The following is a 17,059-nucleotide window of genomic DNA, read 5'->3' as shown; positions in this document are numbered from 1 at the left end:
AAACTACTAAAAGATGTGTTTCTTAATGAAGGAAATTGAACCCAGAAGGAAGAGTGGAATATAAAAGCAATGATGAGAAAACAAAGGTAAACATATGAATACAACTAAACTTTTCAAGGATAACACAACAGTGACTAAAGGAAGTGTTAGAACACGGTGAAACTACTCAGTTACAGAGATGGAGGAAGAGAGGGGATGATCAGAGTTCATGCATTTTAAGGTTCTTAACCTGTTTCGTGGCAGCATATATATTTAATTAAACATAGGCTTTCTAAATACAGTGTGCATGTTAAAAATTTAAAGATTATCTCTAAAAGAGTAGAATTAGATTGTAGAACAAAACAACTAGTAGTGACGCAAGAGGGAAGAGATATGGGAACATATGTATATGTATAACTGATTCACTTTGTTGTAAAGGAGAAACTAACACACTATTGTAAAACAGTTATACTCAAATAAAGATGTTTAAAAAATTAAAAACTTTTTTAAAAAACAACTAGTAGAGAGAGCAGGGTGGGAAGGAAAGAAATAGCTTGATTAAGCCAGTGGAAGGCAATGGGAAAAAGAGAGTAAACATGGCCAGTAGAGAAACACCAATCGAAATGACAGAAATAAATCAAAATACATTATTAATCACAATTCCTGTAAATACCTTATTTTGCCAGTTAGAAAGATTCTCAAATTGTATTTAAACACACACACATACCCTCATCTTATATACTATTTATAAGAGACTCAACTAAAACATAACGTGAACAGTCAGAAATAAAGGAACAAAGTAGACATACCCAGAAATGCCAATTTGGAGTATGGGCCATGGAGGAAAATTCTCACCCATTGCAGAAGGAGGTATGTTCGAGGATGTTTCCCACAGTGTTGTTTGTAGCAATGAAAGATTGGAGACAGCATGAACGTCCGCTAGTATGAGGATGAAAAAATAAAATTTGGCATATACATAGAATAAAACACTACATAACAGATAAATGGCTGAACTAGATCAAATGAATACATATTAAAAGCGTAAGTTTGAGTGGAAAAGCAAGCTGCAGAAGGATTTCACCATATGATATCATGGATGTGGGTTTCTTTTCACAGGAAACTTTATTGAAGAGCAATATACATACATTAAAAAAATGTACACATCATAATGAACCATTCAATGAATTTTCACCAAGCGGCACAACCTTGTAACCAAAACTCGGGTTAAGAAATAGAACGTTACCAAGCATCCCAGAAGATGTCTCCTCCACCTTGCTCTACTCTAGTTACTACCCCTGTCCAAAGGTAACTACTCTCGTAACCTCTAATCCTATAGATTGGTTTTGCCTGTTTTTGAAATTTATATACATGGGATCATACACATACAACGTGTGTACTTGTTTCCTGTCTGGCTTCTTTAACTCCATGCTATGTTTGGGAGACGCATCCTTGTTGAAGCATGTAGCTATAGTTTATTCATTCTCTTTGTTATGCTAGGATTCCACGGTAGGAATGTGCCACGATAATTAATGCCTTTCATTGGTGATCTACATTTGGGATGTTTTTAGTTTGCAGGTATTACAAGCAGTGCTCCTATGATCAGTCTTGGGCTTTTTTTTTTTTTGGTGCATGTGTGCATGCATTTCTCTTAGGTATAAGCTCAGCAATTCCTGGGTCAGGGGGTATGGAGACTTTCAGCTTTAAATAGAGACTCTCAGTAGTTCTCCCCAAGGGTTTTACCAATTTACTTTCCTAGCTGTGTGAGAGTTCCAGTTACTCTGCATCTTATTCACACTTGAGTTTTTAGTATTTTTAATTTTAGACATTCTGATAGTTGATGGGTATGACTTTTGAAACACATTCATGCACAACTACTGTACGTTGCCTGTGAATGAATATACATGTAATATAAAAACACGAAGGGGGAGGATATACACACCAACCTTAGAACATTGACTCCCTTAAGGCAGAGAGGCAAGTCTGAGGGCGGGGGTGGAATGAAATGGAAGGCTTCAACAGTACTTATTCATTTTTAAGCATGAGAAACAAATATGGGCAAACAAACATTTTTAGAACTGGGTGGGAAGTAGATATGTGTCTTTTATTTTTCTCCATATTACTTATATTTGATATACATTGTAATTGAATTTATTTAAGAAAAAAGTTCTTAAAGGAAAAACAGACCCTCCACAGGGAAACAAACAAATTCAAAGTGCATCTGGTTATAAACGCAACACTCAAAACATGAGTAATAGACAAGATGTTCCACTTCTGTGTATAATTGTTTCAGTACATAGAAATGCTTTAAGGGTCTGATAATTATGTGGGTCTGATAGAAGCAAGTACCAAAGTCGAGTATCTCCATTTATAATTTTTTTGCAGGAAGGGCAGTTCCCCATGCTGCGGTGGATACCTCATGCATGTCCACTTAGAAATAAAATGTTCTTGCAGGGTTGGTATGATTATTCCAGCCGATTTTACAGATGAAAAGACTGAGGTTCAGAGGAACTAAGTGACTTGCCCAAGAGAGAGGAAGAAGAGGAGAAGCAGAGGGGCTTGGCCCGCCCACATTCAGTTCCTAAATAGCCCAGTACTGCCTGAGGCATGCTGGTGCCACTGCCCTGGGCAGGTGTTCACTCCAGCCTTGGTGGGAAGCAAGGAAAGGCAGCCTCCCTCCAGTACATCACATGGACAGGAGGACCCCAGGAAATACACATCTCATGGGAGGAAGAACACAGGGCACACGCGTGGGTCAGTTCAACACTGTTGATGGGTGAGGACAATTGGCTGCACAGAGGAAGGGCCCTGGTCTCCAGCTGAGCTAGGATGCGATGGAGATGGGCAGGCAGGAGGAGAAGGCAGCAAGCCACACGCTGCCCAGACTCTCAGAAACGCGCTCTGTGCTTCTAGGGCTGGTGTTCTGAGTGCATCAGAACGGTGGGAGCAGCCTGGCCACTGCTGCTCTTAAGCTCCCTCCCCCAACATTCAGGGCTCATTCTCAGGAAAGACTTCTGAGTGAGAAATCTCAGGTCTCAGGCTTGGGCCATCACAAAGGCACAGTAGAGCACTCGGAAAGGTGCTCCAGTGGACCACCCTGGAGCAAACAGACCAGAGGCTAGTTTGATCCCTAGGCAGAAAATGGTCTCTCCCTCTGTTGGGATTACATCACCCCCTCCAGGCAGTCCTCCTGGGTGGCTTCCTCCAATGTGGCCACACTGGTATCCTTGCCCTGACACTGCAGGATTGGGTAACTCGCTCTCACCCACTTCCTCTTGCTGCTCTGCTGCCTCAGGCTGATCCAACCACAGCCACTCAAGAAGCTCTCAGGATGTGGGTCTCTGAGCGGACCCCTGAAGCTCCCCCTCCCCTGACCTGGTGGGGGAAAACGCTGCCCCATACACAGGCTCTCTCTCTCTCTCTCTCTCTCTCTCCCTCCATCCCTTCCTCCCTCCCTCCTTTCTCTTTAACAGGGAGGATATACATCTTGCCGTCTTCAAAGACATACTCTCTCTCCAATATCTCAAACTCTATATTTCATTTCTTTATTCCCTGAGGTAGGTGATGAACCAAAGTCAGCAAAGTCCGTTTCCAGCCAAGTCCCTCTGCAAGTCTCGCACAGATGACTTAGCCCATCACTTTGGAACAAGGGGATGTTTTGCACTTACTGTTTTGTTCCCACCTGTGGAGCTACAGAAGGATTCCAATTGCAGCATCCTGTCCTAGAGCACAGGCGACAGTAGGGTACAGTGTTTGTCTTGGGCTCCAAGCTGTCCATATCTTCTTCCCACCCCACGTGACTAGAATTCTATCGTTTTCCCCGCAATTTGACCCAAAGGTTGCCTAAGAGAAGGCTCGCTTGACTAGTGGATGTATGATTTAGTTTAAAGCATCTGGACCAGGAGTCAGGCAGCCTTGTCATAAGCCTGTCTCTCCCGCTAAAGGGCTATGGGACAGTAGACAAGTCAGTTACCCTCTCGGGGCTTACGATTCTTGGCTCTTAAACAAAAAGCTTGAGTTTGATGGTTCCCAAGTTCTTTCCAGTTCTAGGATGCTGAGTCGGTCTAGAAGATTGGACAAGGTCAGAGCCAGGCCAGTTCAAGGACAGAGATGATGCCAAAAACCCTTTGGGCAGTTCCTGACATTTCCATTCCCATCGGTGGGCTGCTTTGTTTCAGGTGATGAGATTGTCACAGGATCTGTCTCCTGCCTTGGGGACACGTACTCCCCCAGTCCAGGATAGAGACAAAACAAAAGGACAGGTCCCTGGGTCTGGGGGGCCCCAGGGTGACGTCAAGCCTCAGCAGGTCAAGGAAGCTGCATGTTCCGAACAGCCTTGTCCCAGGATCTAAAATAGGCAGCAAAGGGAATGGTTTCCAGGCTCCCCCTCCGCTGAAGATAAAAATACCATGGGCCCGGGGATGTTCCCGGTCGTAAATCAATCAGCTAGGACTATTTCTGTCCTTATCCCTTGCCCATGGTTCCTCCAACGACCTCCATCCATCCTGTCCTCCCCGTCCTGGCTGCCCAGCCACCTTTTAGCTGCAGCAGGTTGAAGTTCATCAGCTGCCTTCTGACCACAGCCCACGGCTTGGCAGTGCCCCTGTTCGCCTGCACACAGATAGGCAATGAGGGGCCTCCTCCAACCTCCGGGAGCCTGAGTAGCATGGGCCCACTCTGCCAGGCAGACAGACTCCCGGTATATGCCAGGTTTCCCTGCCTGCATGGCTCAGTCGCAGCCTGTTTTCCAGGAGTGAGTGCCCGTGAGTAACCCTTCTGCACGGCTGTGGGTGGGTTTCTTCTTCATGTCATTACAGAGATTAAAGTCCTACCTCTTAAGGCCACCGGGATGATTAAATGAGACCCCGTACGTAAAACATGAAAATTGGCACCTGGCAAGTTGTAGATGCTGAGAAAGTAAGACCTGCCTTCCCCTGCCAGCCATTCACCAGGAGTTCAGACTCCCGCAGCTGACCCATGTCTTCTGAGAGCTCCTTTGAGGAGATTTTTGTCAGTCTGAAACCCTAAATCAGCTTCAAATCCGGCTCTTGAAGAGACCTTTGAAGACACCTGGTCTATCCTGAGGCACTAAATCAGCTCCCCGGTAACTAACCTGCAACAGACGCAATGCTGCTGGGCCAGCTGGAGACTATAGTCTCATGTCTAGTCTTCCACTGCCCTCTGCAGGTTGCAGTGAGATACTGCAGCCAATGCTGGCATCCCCTGTGCAACGCCAAGCCCAAGGACCCTCACTTTACAGAGTTGAAGCAGTTTACAGATAAGACAACAAGGCAAGGCCAGGTGTCTGAGGAAGGCAGCACCTCAGAACGGCACGGTGATTTACAGCTCACAAAGCACTTGCCTGTTTGATTTTCACGACCACCCTGCCTTGCCTCTGTTCCTAAGCTCAGAAGGGAATTCAGTCATTGTTCAGCCCTGATAGACTAATAACAGCTGGCAGACACATCTCAGTTTCAGGCCATGTCCTAGAACATTCCAGAAGATCAATGAAACGGACCTGTGTGGATCTCAGTGCAAATACCGGTTTTATTTCTAAAGCTCTTCAGTTTTAATCATGCTGTTAAAAACAGTCTAGAATATTCTGAAGAAAGGAATTTTGTAAGAAAGTGTGTGTGTGTGTACATGTGAGTGTTTGGTGTGTGCATTCTCTAGCAATGAAGGTTGGCTGATATATGGCAGATGTCAGCATTTGGTGTGATTATGATGATTAATAAGCATTTCTCACATGCCAACCAGCTGACAGTTTCATTTATTAGTGACATCAAGCACCAGGCTCACCTGCGTGTTTTACACTATCCTTCTTCTGTGGCCAGAACCATGAATCCTATCCAGCAGAATGTTGGATATTTTATACAGTGAAGGCACATGACAAGGTCACACTGTCCACCTAGCACCAGGTAGTGATGAAATCACCCGTCAGAACAAGCAGAAGGGATGCTTGCCTTTCTCCTATTCTCTTTTCCAACCTCAGGCACTTGGGGGGATTTAAGTCAAGTTCACGAAGCCCAGAGAGCACATCACAGTAAGGGAACCAAGTCTCTGAGTGCTGCAGTTCCCTTATGTAACTGGAGTTTTTAGGTCATATATTTATAGACATTTAGATCCAGAGAAGACCTTAAGAGATTATTCTAGTCCAATCCTTTCATTTTGCAGTAAAATGAAGCACAGAAAAGGGAAGTGACAGTCTAAGGTCACAAAGATAGTTAGAGACACGGCTGGGATGAGAACCCAGGCTCCTTGACTGTCTTTTCTCTGGCCTATCTTGATTCGAGTAGCCTCATTTGTAGATGGCAGCTACTGGCTTCAGTTGAAGATTTTTAAACCTGATTTTTTTTTAATGCACAAAGGAGAAGAGGAAGAAGCTAATGCACTGTAGGTACTCAATAACTGGGTTTGTTGGCTTTCGGTGTCATAGAATAATCTTACTTTATGCAGCTTAAGAAGATTAAATCCAATTAACCTTGAATTTGTTTCATTCTTTATTCTCTCCAATGAAGTACTTAGAGGTTTGAGTCTCACCCCACTGTCCCATTGCAAATCTGAGTGTGGATATGACGTTATAATATGACGCTCATTGGTTTGAAGGAAAGGCTTTCTGAGGAAGGCACACAGATTTAGAGTTACTTTGGTTTACGCTTCTGGAGGTTTGTGGAAATTCTCTTTGAAGAACAGATGCTGTCAACACTTGAGGTTATACAGGCTGTCCAGTGAGTTGGGACATAGCACAAACACTTCCTCAACCTATATCAAATACATGATTACAACAGACATGAAATGCTACTAATTGCCTATTAGCCACTCGGGCCTAACATTTCTGAATTTGCTTATCATTGTGTTTATAAATCATATTTTTGATCGAAATCTTCCAATGCATTCAATGTTCTTCCAAACACCATCCTGATGAATCACACCGTTGTCATCCTGCAACTTTCATAAATTCATGTTCTGCAGGGCAAGTTCCGTCTTCCCTGGAATCCCCAGTGTAGGGTAAGAAGACTCCAATGGGGCTTTTTTCTTCAGACCTTCAGAGACCAGGGTTTACAATTTTCTGGTACATCAGTGACACACTAGGAAGGAACAATAGAGAACTTATTGCAGGGTCTTCACATAGCTCGGGACACCGGTGCCAACCACCATTCCAAGACCAGACACCACTCTGCGGTCCCAGCTGTTGGGAGTGCCCCCAGGGCAGGACCCCTTAATTTCCTAGTCATTCGTTTATTTTTATTAAGCACTTTCCATGTGGTAAGCACTGTGGCAGGCTCTGGAGATCCAGGGATGACCAAATACACAAGTGGTCCTTTGTCATGTGACACAGTCCTTCAAAAGCACAGTTGGCTCATGGATCAGCTGCTCATGCAAATCCGTTGCAGGGACTTTAAATCACCGGTGTGTTGTAGCATCACAAAGGGGCTTAGGTTAGAAACTTTGCTTTAGGTCTAGGGCCTCAGAGGGAGGGGCTCATCAAATCGTTGAGTTCTGCATCAGACTGTTTACAAGGAGCTAACTTTGCAATCTGTGTGCACTTACTGGGAGCCATGAAGCACCTCTGCCCTCTGAGAATGGGGTTTGGGTAACTGTCAGCACTGGGGCCCCAGTGGGAAGGTTCTGGGCTTTGGGAAGCTTGCTGCACAGGTGTGGGCATCTCACTGCCTGGGAGCCCTGTATATGGGCTGTGTGGTCCTCACCCTGAAGCTAAATCTACTGGAAAACCTAAAGGGCCGCCTGACTGGGGACCCATCTGCCTTCCTCACCCTCAGTACTGATGGCAGATTTGCCTGCCCCCAGGGCCTCTCCTGTACCCTTCCCATCCCTGGAACACGGGGTTCATGAGTACCCACATCATCTTGAAACCCAAAAGGCCTATCAAATTTCCTATCAAATACCCAAGAGGAAATCCAACTTGGGTATCAGGAAGAATCCAGTTCTGCTAACTCAACAGAGGCTGCAAAGGCAATTGGAGAGTCCCGTGTATGCAGGGCCCACTTCAGCCCAACTCAGAGACTGGGTTGCTTCCGAGGCTCCAACAGTGGATGCAACCGTCCTGGCACTGTCTCCTTTTGCCAGGCATTGTCTCCACAAGTATCACATAGGGGCTTCCCCCAAATGATTCCAGTGACCGTGGAGTTCACTGCTACACACGCCTCCAAGGTAGCAACCGATCACCACGTAGTGCAATCATCTGGTTTCCTAAAAGGCTGCAAATTCTTCAAGGGCACTTATGTGTCCCCAGTATCAGCATGGCACAGGGTAATCACAGAACAAGTGTGGTCCATCTCATTCATTAATTAATTCTTCTTTTTCTCTCCATCTCCTTAGTACCTCACACAGTGTGTTTAACAAAGAAGTGTCTCAAAAATGCCAGTGATGGACACAAAAGATTAGACTCTTCTGGAGTTTTACCCATCACCCTCATCTTTATGGAAAATAAGGAAGTCTGTGGGTGATAAATGTGCATCAAACAGCCTTCCTTCCTCTCAGGAGGCCTAGCTGCAAGCTGCAGCTTTAAGAGGTTTCTTGTTATTCTCCTGCAGGTTGGAGGAGGTACCTCAACTGCATAGCAGAGGGTGGGCGTGGACCCAAGGCTTCCCAGTTGAGAGAGAGCCTACTGTCTCACCCCTCTCTCTGCAACAGAACCTTCCCCAGCCTATGCCCCGCCTCCCCAGACTGAGGGGGCATCATACCAGGGTGGTGAACTCGTCCACGCAGGCATTACGGATCTTCTCCGGGGTGGCGGGGCTGTCTAGCCGGAAAAGCTCCTTCATATTATTATCTGTGTGCTGAGCCCGAGCTGCGCGGATGGCGTCCTTGATGGCGAAGAAGATGGAGGCACCCAGAAAGAGGGGCGGCTCCCCAACAGCCTGAGTGGACAGAGCAGAGTGTGGGCAGGGAGTGAGGGGAGGGCCCAGATTCCACGTCTGCAGGGCTGGGGATGCCCAGGAGCCCAGCCAGCACTAGTGGCTACATCGAGCAAGACAGGAGAGACGGTCAAAATTAATCAGAGGCTGAGAACAATCACTCTAGTAAATGACTCAACCTTGTGGGTATATTTCTTTTAACCCTTACTATGTGATTTTTCTCTGATGACACCATGCAAATACAATGGACCGTTGAAAGTTATATTAAGTAACTATATTTTACAGACAACAAAAAAATCTGACCCTTTCCTTACAGCAATAAGCCTAGGGGAATAATCCACCTGCAGCTCTGTCACCAACATTTACAGGCATCATAATTATTCTTACAATCTGCTGAAATAGAGGCATCATAACAAATCGGAATTAAACTATTTTCTAGCAGAGGTTGTTTTATCCCCCGAAGCATAGATCACGGACTGCCTGTATCAGAATCACTAGGGACACTTGCTAAAAACACAGGTTCCAGGGCTGTACCACAGACCCACCGAATCAAAATGTCTAAGGGTGAGCCCAGTGGAGCTGCATTTGTATCATGAACTCCACCGCCCAGTGATCTGATGTGCAGTAAAGTGTAAGAGCCAATGGCAAGGATCACAAACTATCCCACGCCCTCCCACAGTAAACTGTGAGATGAGCAAAGGACTGTGTCTCATTGGTTACAAGTAATTATCTGTCTTCCTTCCTAGACCAACGACTGCATCAATCAGCTTGATTGATTTTCAACCATTTTTTCATACTTATTCAGAGCATGGAGGAAATAGAGGGTGGTTATAACCACCCAGGAGTGCCGATCAAGACTTCAGGTCTAGGGGTGGACGCTGAAGGAGGTGAAAGTGTGTGCACAGAGGCGCTGCCCCATGTGCAGTGAATAGGCTGATTCGCATGAGACAACATGGGTGCTGGACCTGTGAGATCATCTCTAAGATCAAGCATCGGGGATGCACAGCTGAGACGGGGGTGTAGGTCAGGATTCCACCTACAGGACTGAACTAAGGAATCCCTCTGAGTGTACCCACAGGAGCTGGCTTGGACCACACAGAGGTGGTGTCATCCGTGACCCAGTTCCCTACGTTCCCAGGCAGGACTGCCCACCCCTCCCTCGCCCTCACCAAGGCTCGTGTCAGGCTCTCCTCTCTCTTCCACACGAGCCCCCCACAGACCCACATGGTGGGTGGCTGGAGCCCCTCATCGCCACCCGTGGTCTCCCACAGTGTAGACCGGAAGGTAGCACAGACCCAGGGCGACAGTACCTTGGATGCGTAGATGGCCTTCTTGTTGGGACAGTCACGGAGCAGGGTCACCCTGAAATCAGTGGGGATACTGCCAAACGCAGGGATCTTGTAGGTGCTGGGGCCCCGGGTATGCAGGCTCCCCTCAGGGGAGTAGTGCAACTCCTCCAGGGTGAAGAGGCCCAGGCCCTGGACAAATGCCCCTTCCACCTGCAGGGCAGACAGAGACCGTGGCTACCCTGCCTTCCCGCCCCTCCCACCCAAAGACAGGTGTTGCTTCGGGCAGCAGGCACCAAGCCCCACATGCAGTGGAGCCCGGAAAGAAGCTGAAAACAGCGCCCCACTGCTTCCCTGGCTCCCGCCCCAGCCCAGGATAACCGATCTGGGCCTTTGCCAGGCATCAGTGTAGGCAGAGCAAAGGCACTGACGTGGAAATCAGTTTCAGAACTCGTCGGCCATTCCAGGAGGGACACGCAGCTGTAGGCGCAGGGCAGGTGGAGATGTTCCTTCCACGTGGCCAGGGGAGAAATGGCGACCCCGAGCTGAGAAGCAAGCTGGTGGGCTAACGGTGGCTGAGTGTGCAGCAGCGGCCCACGCCCCTCCTACGTGCTCAGTGGGACCATGCGCTTTGGGGCAGCCCCACAAGACAGGAGGCCTTTCCTGGATAGTAGAATTGAGGCTTTTTGAACTCCCAGCCCTGCCTGCCCTCTGGGAGAAGAGCGCCTCTGCTGTAGCTTACAGATCTCGTAAAGGGCACTGCCATGCTCTGCTGGCCCACACGTCTGCTCTCCCAGCTTCACTGCTCAGAATCGTGATATGTGGCACCATCGTAGCTAAAACAAGTGTGTTTGGGGGAGACCAGGTGCTGAGCATCTGTGTCTGCCATGCTGAGCCCTGCGCCTGCCTGTAGGAGGGGCTCCTCACCACAATCGTTCAGTGAGTTAATAAACAGATTTATGACTAAGTTTCCGTATACTCAGTAACTGTCCAGTTTTGAGAAACAGTGAACATTTTCTGCCTGACGTTCAATACCTCAGTTCTCGATTCCTCCCTCTGTCTTTTTCTGTTCTGCTGCTCTGCTTAATACTCTCTTATTTTCCAAAAGTGATTTCCTTCCAGCCATCCCTTTATTCCTCTTGCTGGAACCCATGTCTTTTGCTCTCAGGACCCTCCAGCACCCCGCGTTTGGTAGCATTTACTTCCTAGGGTACAACAGCTGTCCCCGGTGGAAGAGGAATGAGGAGGGAGAAGATGACTCTGACCTGAGACCCCACGGCCCGCACGTTGATCCCAAACTCAATCTCCACGCCCCCTACGCTCCCGCTCAGACTATGCACGTGTGCGCGCGCGCGCGTGGGCACGTATGCATGCGTTCCCCAGTTCGACACTGGGGACACCCAGTGTCCCCACCACCCACCATCTTGTTTCCTGACGCATGAGTGCCCTTTCCAAGCTCAACCACGTGGATTTGTCTTCCGCCCCGAGAGTTGGGTGGGCTCTCATCTACCTAAATCCCACTCAGGGAGACTCGCTTGGTACCGTGCTCAGACCTGCTTAAAAATGACAGTGGACAAGATGCTGTGGCTGGGGACCCTCGGAGGCGGTGGGGCACATCAGTGGCCAAGTCCATCACCACTCTGACCCCCCAGGAGTCTTACCTGTCCAATGTCGATGGCAGGGTTCAGACTGGAGCCAACATCCATGACGATGTCTGTGCGGAGGTTCTGGTGCAGACAGCAAAATAAAAGCAGTTTGAAAAGAAAGGGATGTGTGGAATGATAGATGGGTCTTGGTGACCCTTAGGTTATTAAGTGCCAACCTGAGTATTACTTTCACAAGCACAGCACTCCAGGCACACTTGGGCAGGAGTGTGAGTAGGAAGGGCAGGTCCCCAGGTACCTGAGGCTTTGAACCTGTCTGTGTCTGGGTTGATCGTGTAAGGAAGGGGTTCACAAATTACATTCCACAGGCTGAACCCAGCCTGTCCCCTGTTTTTCTAGGGCCTGTGAGCTAAAAATGGTTTTCACATTTTTAAATGGGTGACAAAAATAAAAAGAATATGTTGTGACACATGAAAACTATACGAAATTCACACTCAGTGTGCATAAATTACATTTTATGGGAACACATCCATGAGCATCTGTTTACACACATTCATGTCTGTTTTCACACTACAAGACAGAGTGAAATAACTGAGGCAGAGTCTCTGTGGCCCAGAAAACCTAAAATATTTACTCTCTGGTCCTTTATAGGAAGTTTGCCAAGGCATGATTGAACACATTATTTTCCCAACCAGAAAGTTCATTCCTATCAGCTCTTTGTATTGCAATTTCAGACGTTTCTCTTTTTCCCTTTAGTACTAAAGTTTTGCAAACTTCTTACCTTATGATCCCCTGTTAAGCAGTCAATTTCCACTTCAGAGCAAGCCACCCCATAGGTGAAGTAGTGGAAAGCATTCCCTGAGTTCGTCTCAAAGCTGTAGCTAAGGTTGGGTGTCCTGGGGAAGAAAAGAGAAAATACTGCACATGTATTAAGAGGAACATGCCCCCCACTCATACACACACAAACAGCTTGTCCCATAAAATCTGAAGACGCTACAGCTTTTATTTTTTATTCAGCTGTTCTTCAAAAAAGTCCGTGAGTTTTGAACATTTTGAAGCTGTTCATGAAACCCAGGCACTCCGGAGCATTTTGTCCCTTGTCTCTGCTCTGTTCTGCCAATGGCCCTTATATGAATCATTCTGTAGAGCTGAGCAATGGAGGGTCCCAGCATGCTGGCCTCTACATGGTAGAAACAGAGGTGACAGATCTGCCTGAGCTCATGAAGGACACGTAAGCTACACTCCAAATGATCTACTGAATAGGAATTCAAGATCTCAGAACCAAGGTTCTTTCTGGGCCGGCTTGTGAGCTTTTCATACAAGTTCACCTGCTTATGGGGCTGCTTACCTTTCTCAAGGGGAAAGGTAATAAGATCAGTACCTCGTGCCAACTTGGGTGCCTCTTAAAGCAGCCACCTTGCCTGGTATTACTCCTCACCCATTGATCCCTTCTAAGTTTCGACAGATGATTTGAGCAAAGGGTTGTTAATAAAAGCAGATGCTCTTTTAAAATTTTTTTTCTTTTTCAATCGTGAATATCTTATAAGATTCCAATTTTGCATGAGTCAACATATACGCATGTCTGTGTGTGTTCTGTTTATAACACTCTGCATCTCTGCTATTCTCTTCACTACACAGAAATAATGATGTGAGCTGATGTGATCAGAATCTGCATGAAAACAAAACCAATACAGGGCTGAGGGAAAAGCCTTCTCCCAGGAGATCATCACCTTCTTTGACCTCTGACCTCACCATCTTCATCTGGCTGTTCCCTGATATAACCCCAGTTTTATCAACTCTAAAAATGAAATAGGAACTTATGAGAAAATTTGCATTAGTTTGTGTTTGTGTAGGTCAAATATTACATAACCTAAGGAGCACTGGCAAAACATTACTTTGCCCTAAAAGTATATATATATATATATGTATATATATATATATATATATATATAAAAATAACATATATATTATATATATATTCATAAATTCACACAAGACCTTTTAAAGCAAACATTGAACTATTTTCCAAATCCACTGATCTGTGAAAGAAAAGGTACTAGCTAAATTTCCCAGAGAAAGCTAAAACATGACAGTAAATACGATCATATCTTTTTACAGCTTCTAAATCAGATGGACAGGGTCTCTGCTACTGAATTTTAAAGTTGCGGAAGATACGTGTTCTTTCCTAAAACCCACTTTAAGTCCACTAAAGTCTGCATTTTGTAACAGGACTATGTGCTCTGAATCCTCCTCTCATTCTTTTGAAGGAAAGCCTCCTTAAAGAAATCTGACGCGCAGCACAAAGTAACACACTCGGGTGACTCGGAACACCAGACGCCTCTGGTTCTTCCAGGGGAACGCTGAGGGGGGAATGGCTGGTAATTGACCCACTATGTCAATAAATGAGGAGACAGGTTCAGAGAGGACCAGTGATTCCCCCAAGTGGAATAGTATACTTTTAAGACCAGAACTAGAACAGAGGTCTTCCGATATGACAGCTCGTGCTTTTGGCACATAGTTGGGTAAGCCCACGAATTTTAGAGCATCTTTAAATTGAAGCTAGTGGGAGTCCATTGGAGAGACAAACATTTTGGTGCAACTGCTCTCTCCTGACCATAGGCTGACAGAGTTCAGTGCTGGAGGGCCCTGCAAAGGTTAAGATGACAGCACATTGTAAGATGGGCAAGATCAGCGTCTTACTTACCTGTAAAACCCAGTAGCAGACAAGCTCACTGTACCTCGGTAGGCAGCCATGACCTGAGGAGAGGACATGGCCATCAGGAAGGGGGAACCATGGTTTCCAGAAACGCTGGCCCAGCGCTAAACTTTCAGGAGCTCGTCCTCCTCATCTGGAAGCTGATCAACTCTTTTTACTAGTGATTCTCACTTCCATACCTTACCTCCCCTTCTCACCGTACCCCCTGCTCTAGGTCCTCGTCATCTGAAGCCTGGAGCACTGCAGTAGCCTCTTACCTGGTCTTCCCACCTCAAGCCGCCTCCTCGCCCTGCCGTGTAGCCCAGCCAAGTCAGAGGGATCATCTTAACACACCACACTACCCATGTCACTCCCCTCCTCTAGAGCTTTCCACGCCTCCCCGTTGCCTACAGAGCAACAGACCAAACGCCTGATGTTCAGGACCCCAGTCTGCTCTCTGGCTTTACGTAACACACACACCATTGCTACTCCAGCCAAGATCAGGTGGTAAGTCTCTCCCAATCCTTCATGTCCCCACACGTCTGCACCTTTGTTTACGTGGGTCCTCTGCTATATCTGTCCAAATCCTTTTCTTCCCTCAGCAACCAGCTCAAGCTTGCAGAGGCATTACAACAGCAGCTCTGTACACTGCTCATTTGATACTTAACATGTTAGCCTTGTGTTCTTATTTATACTTTCCTATTAATAAAGCTATCCATCTCTCCATCCATTCTATCTATTTAACTACATAATAAATTTTCCTTCCTTCCTTCCTTCTTTCCTTCCTTCCTCCCTCTCTCTCTCTTTCAATATCCACAGCTCTAAGATTTAATTTGTTACTGATATAGTTTGCATCATGATCATTGTCAATTACCAAGCACTTTACTATATACCAGATGCTACTGAGTCCTTTACAGATACTGTCTTACTTAATATTCAGTGCAATCCTATAAGACCAGCACTTATGAAGATTATTATCTGCATTTTACAGATGAGAAAACTAAGGTTGAGAGAAAAAAATTCTCTAGGATCCTTACTATATGTACACGATATCACATATATACATAGATCATAGTGGTGGCAGGAATGGCTTGTTTTTCAGTACAGTACAAACACTAAAGAGCTTTGATGCCTGTCATCTCCTGATCACACCCTTCTGATAATGGCCTTTTGGGGGTTATCTGCCTATAAGGAACACTGGACTACATGGCCGATAGTTGAGGACAAAGCCCAGGTCAACGGATTGGAAAGGCATTATTAAAAACAATTATGTTGCCTTACAAATCCATACTAAAATTCAAACTACCAAAATCAACCCACATTCATGTGGTATCTATGAGTGTGGGCAGGGAAGTACAGGTTGTATGAGGCATAGTAAGGTGAGTGAGTCAGACAGAAATAGCTTATTTTCTTTGACTCTATTGAGGGAGACTTGTGCTATCTGTGCTTGTTCACGTGTGGTCACATTTTATGTGTTACTATTATATCCAGTCCTTTCACTCCAGCATTAGGGGAAGGTGAGGCAGGACCACCATTGCTATTTCTGCTCATGGGAGGAGCTGAGGTCTCCCACCTGAGAGACACTTCCTTGCAGCCTCCCTCCGAGGGTTTCTGACATGCAGGCTTCTGAACCAGAAATCAGAGAACTGGGCTCATTCTTATCATGAGTGCTTGTTGTGTCACTCTTAAAATCACAGAGACGATATAAACTCGTGGGCAGTATCTTTTTCCCCACTCCCTCGCAGACAGAGTCTCCGGACCCCAAGCTGGGCAAGGGCAGAGGCTCCCGGAGCAGCCCTCCGAGAGATGGAGGTTTGGAGAAAACGAGGCTCCTCAAGACTGCAAACAAGTGGGGCGAGGGACCAGCCCCGAGGGACCAAGACTTCTCAGTGAGGCAGAGGTAGCACTCACCCCGCCTTCTGAAGCTCAGGGTAGCCGAACCCCTAGTTCCCACAGGGCTGGCAAGATTCTGGATCAAAAATTCTCCTCAAGTGACTTTCCTCAACTATGAACATTGTAGAGAGGGGCCCAGTATGGCTGAGCATTTACTTGTCCCGTGAAAGGATACAGAGCACCTCAACTTCTCTTTGCCTGTGTGACTAGATCCCGACCTCCTATTCCTGCCCAGGGTCGGGGACCAAGCCCTGCTCTTAACTTCACTTTAATTTGCAAAAGCGACTTGAGTCAGCTCAGACTTACCCAGTCTTCCCAGGAGCCACTAGGATTCTTTCTCTTGAAGGGTTCCAGCCTTTTCAGGATGGTCTGGCAGGCTTCCTGAAGAACACATGCCCCACATGGCAGACACATCAGTCCTCTGCATTCCCAGACCCAAACAAAACCCCGAGGTCCTCCAAGTGACGCTGTGCCCAGAGTGTCACTCAGACAGCCTTGCCACCCTCTTGGGAATGTCTGAGTCCCAGGGTAGAAGCCGTTGGCTCTTGCTTGGAGAGCACTTCCTGACCCAGTCCTGAGGCTGACAGAGGGGGAGATGTTGAGGGATCCCTAAGGAGGTGACTTCTCCCATCAAACGCCTTTGTTTGATGACATCAAACAAAGCACGTGGTCTGACCTGGCTGACCCCACAATCGAATTTCAGTTTCGCTCCACTGTCTTGTGTCC

General features: G+C 46.7%; 2 protein-coding genes across 2 annotated transcripts in view; both read right to left on the bottom strand.

Annotated features, from left to right (window-relative positions):
* CAPN14 (calpain 14) overlaps positions 1-838 on the bottom strand; it is a 149,413-nt gene extending 148,575 nt beyond the window's left edge. Inside the window, 1 exon segment of the mRNA XM_067006923.1 lies at positions 835-838. Coding sequence (XP_066863024.1) covers positions 835-838 — 4 coding nt within the window.
* A 6,103-nt stretch (positions 839-6,941) lies between these two features.
* The window catches only part of XDH (xanthine dehydrogenase), a 74,684-nt gene continuing 64,566 nt past the window's right edge, over positions 6,942-17,059 (bottom strand). The window contains exons 30-36 of the mRNA XM_067006922.1: positions 16,640-16,714; positions 14,450-14,502; positions 12,527-12,641; positions 11,803-11,868; positions 10,166-10,354; positions 8,682-8,858; positions 6,942-7,064 (exon numbers count right to left, since the gene is read on the bottom strand). Of these exons, the coding sequence (XP_066863023.1) occupies positions 7,014-7,064; positions 8,682-8,858; positions 10,166-10,354; positions 11,803-11,868; positions 12,527-12,641; positions 14,450-14,502; positions 16,640-16,714 (726 nt within the window). The 3' untranslated portion in view covers positions 6,942-7,013. The remainder of the gene's footprint in view (positions 7,065-8,681; positions 8,859-10,165; positions 10,355-11,802; positions 11,869-12,526; positions 12,642-14,449; positions 14,503-16,639; positions 16,715-17,059) is intronic.

Source organism: Kogia breviceps, chromosome 11 (assembly GCF_026419965.1).
Source record: "Kogia breviceps isolate mKogBre1 chromosome 11, mKogBre1 haplotype 1, whole genome shotgun sequence".
Lineage (NCBI taxonomy): Eukaryota > Metazoa > Chordata > Mammalia > Artiodactyla > Physeteridae > Kogia > Kogia breviceps.
The sequence above is the reverse complement of the archived record's forward strand: the minus strand, read 5'-3'. Positions and strand labels throughout refer to the sequence as shown.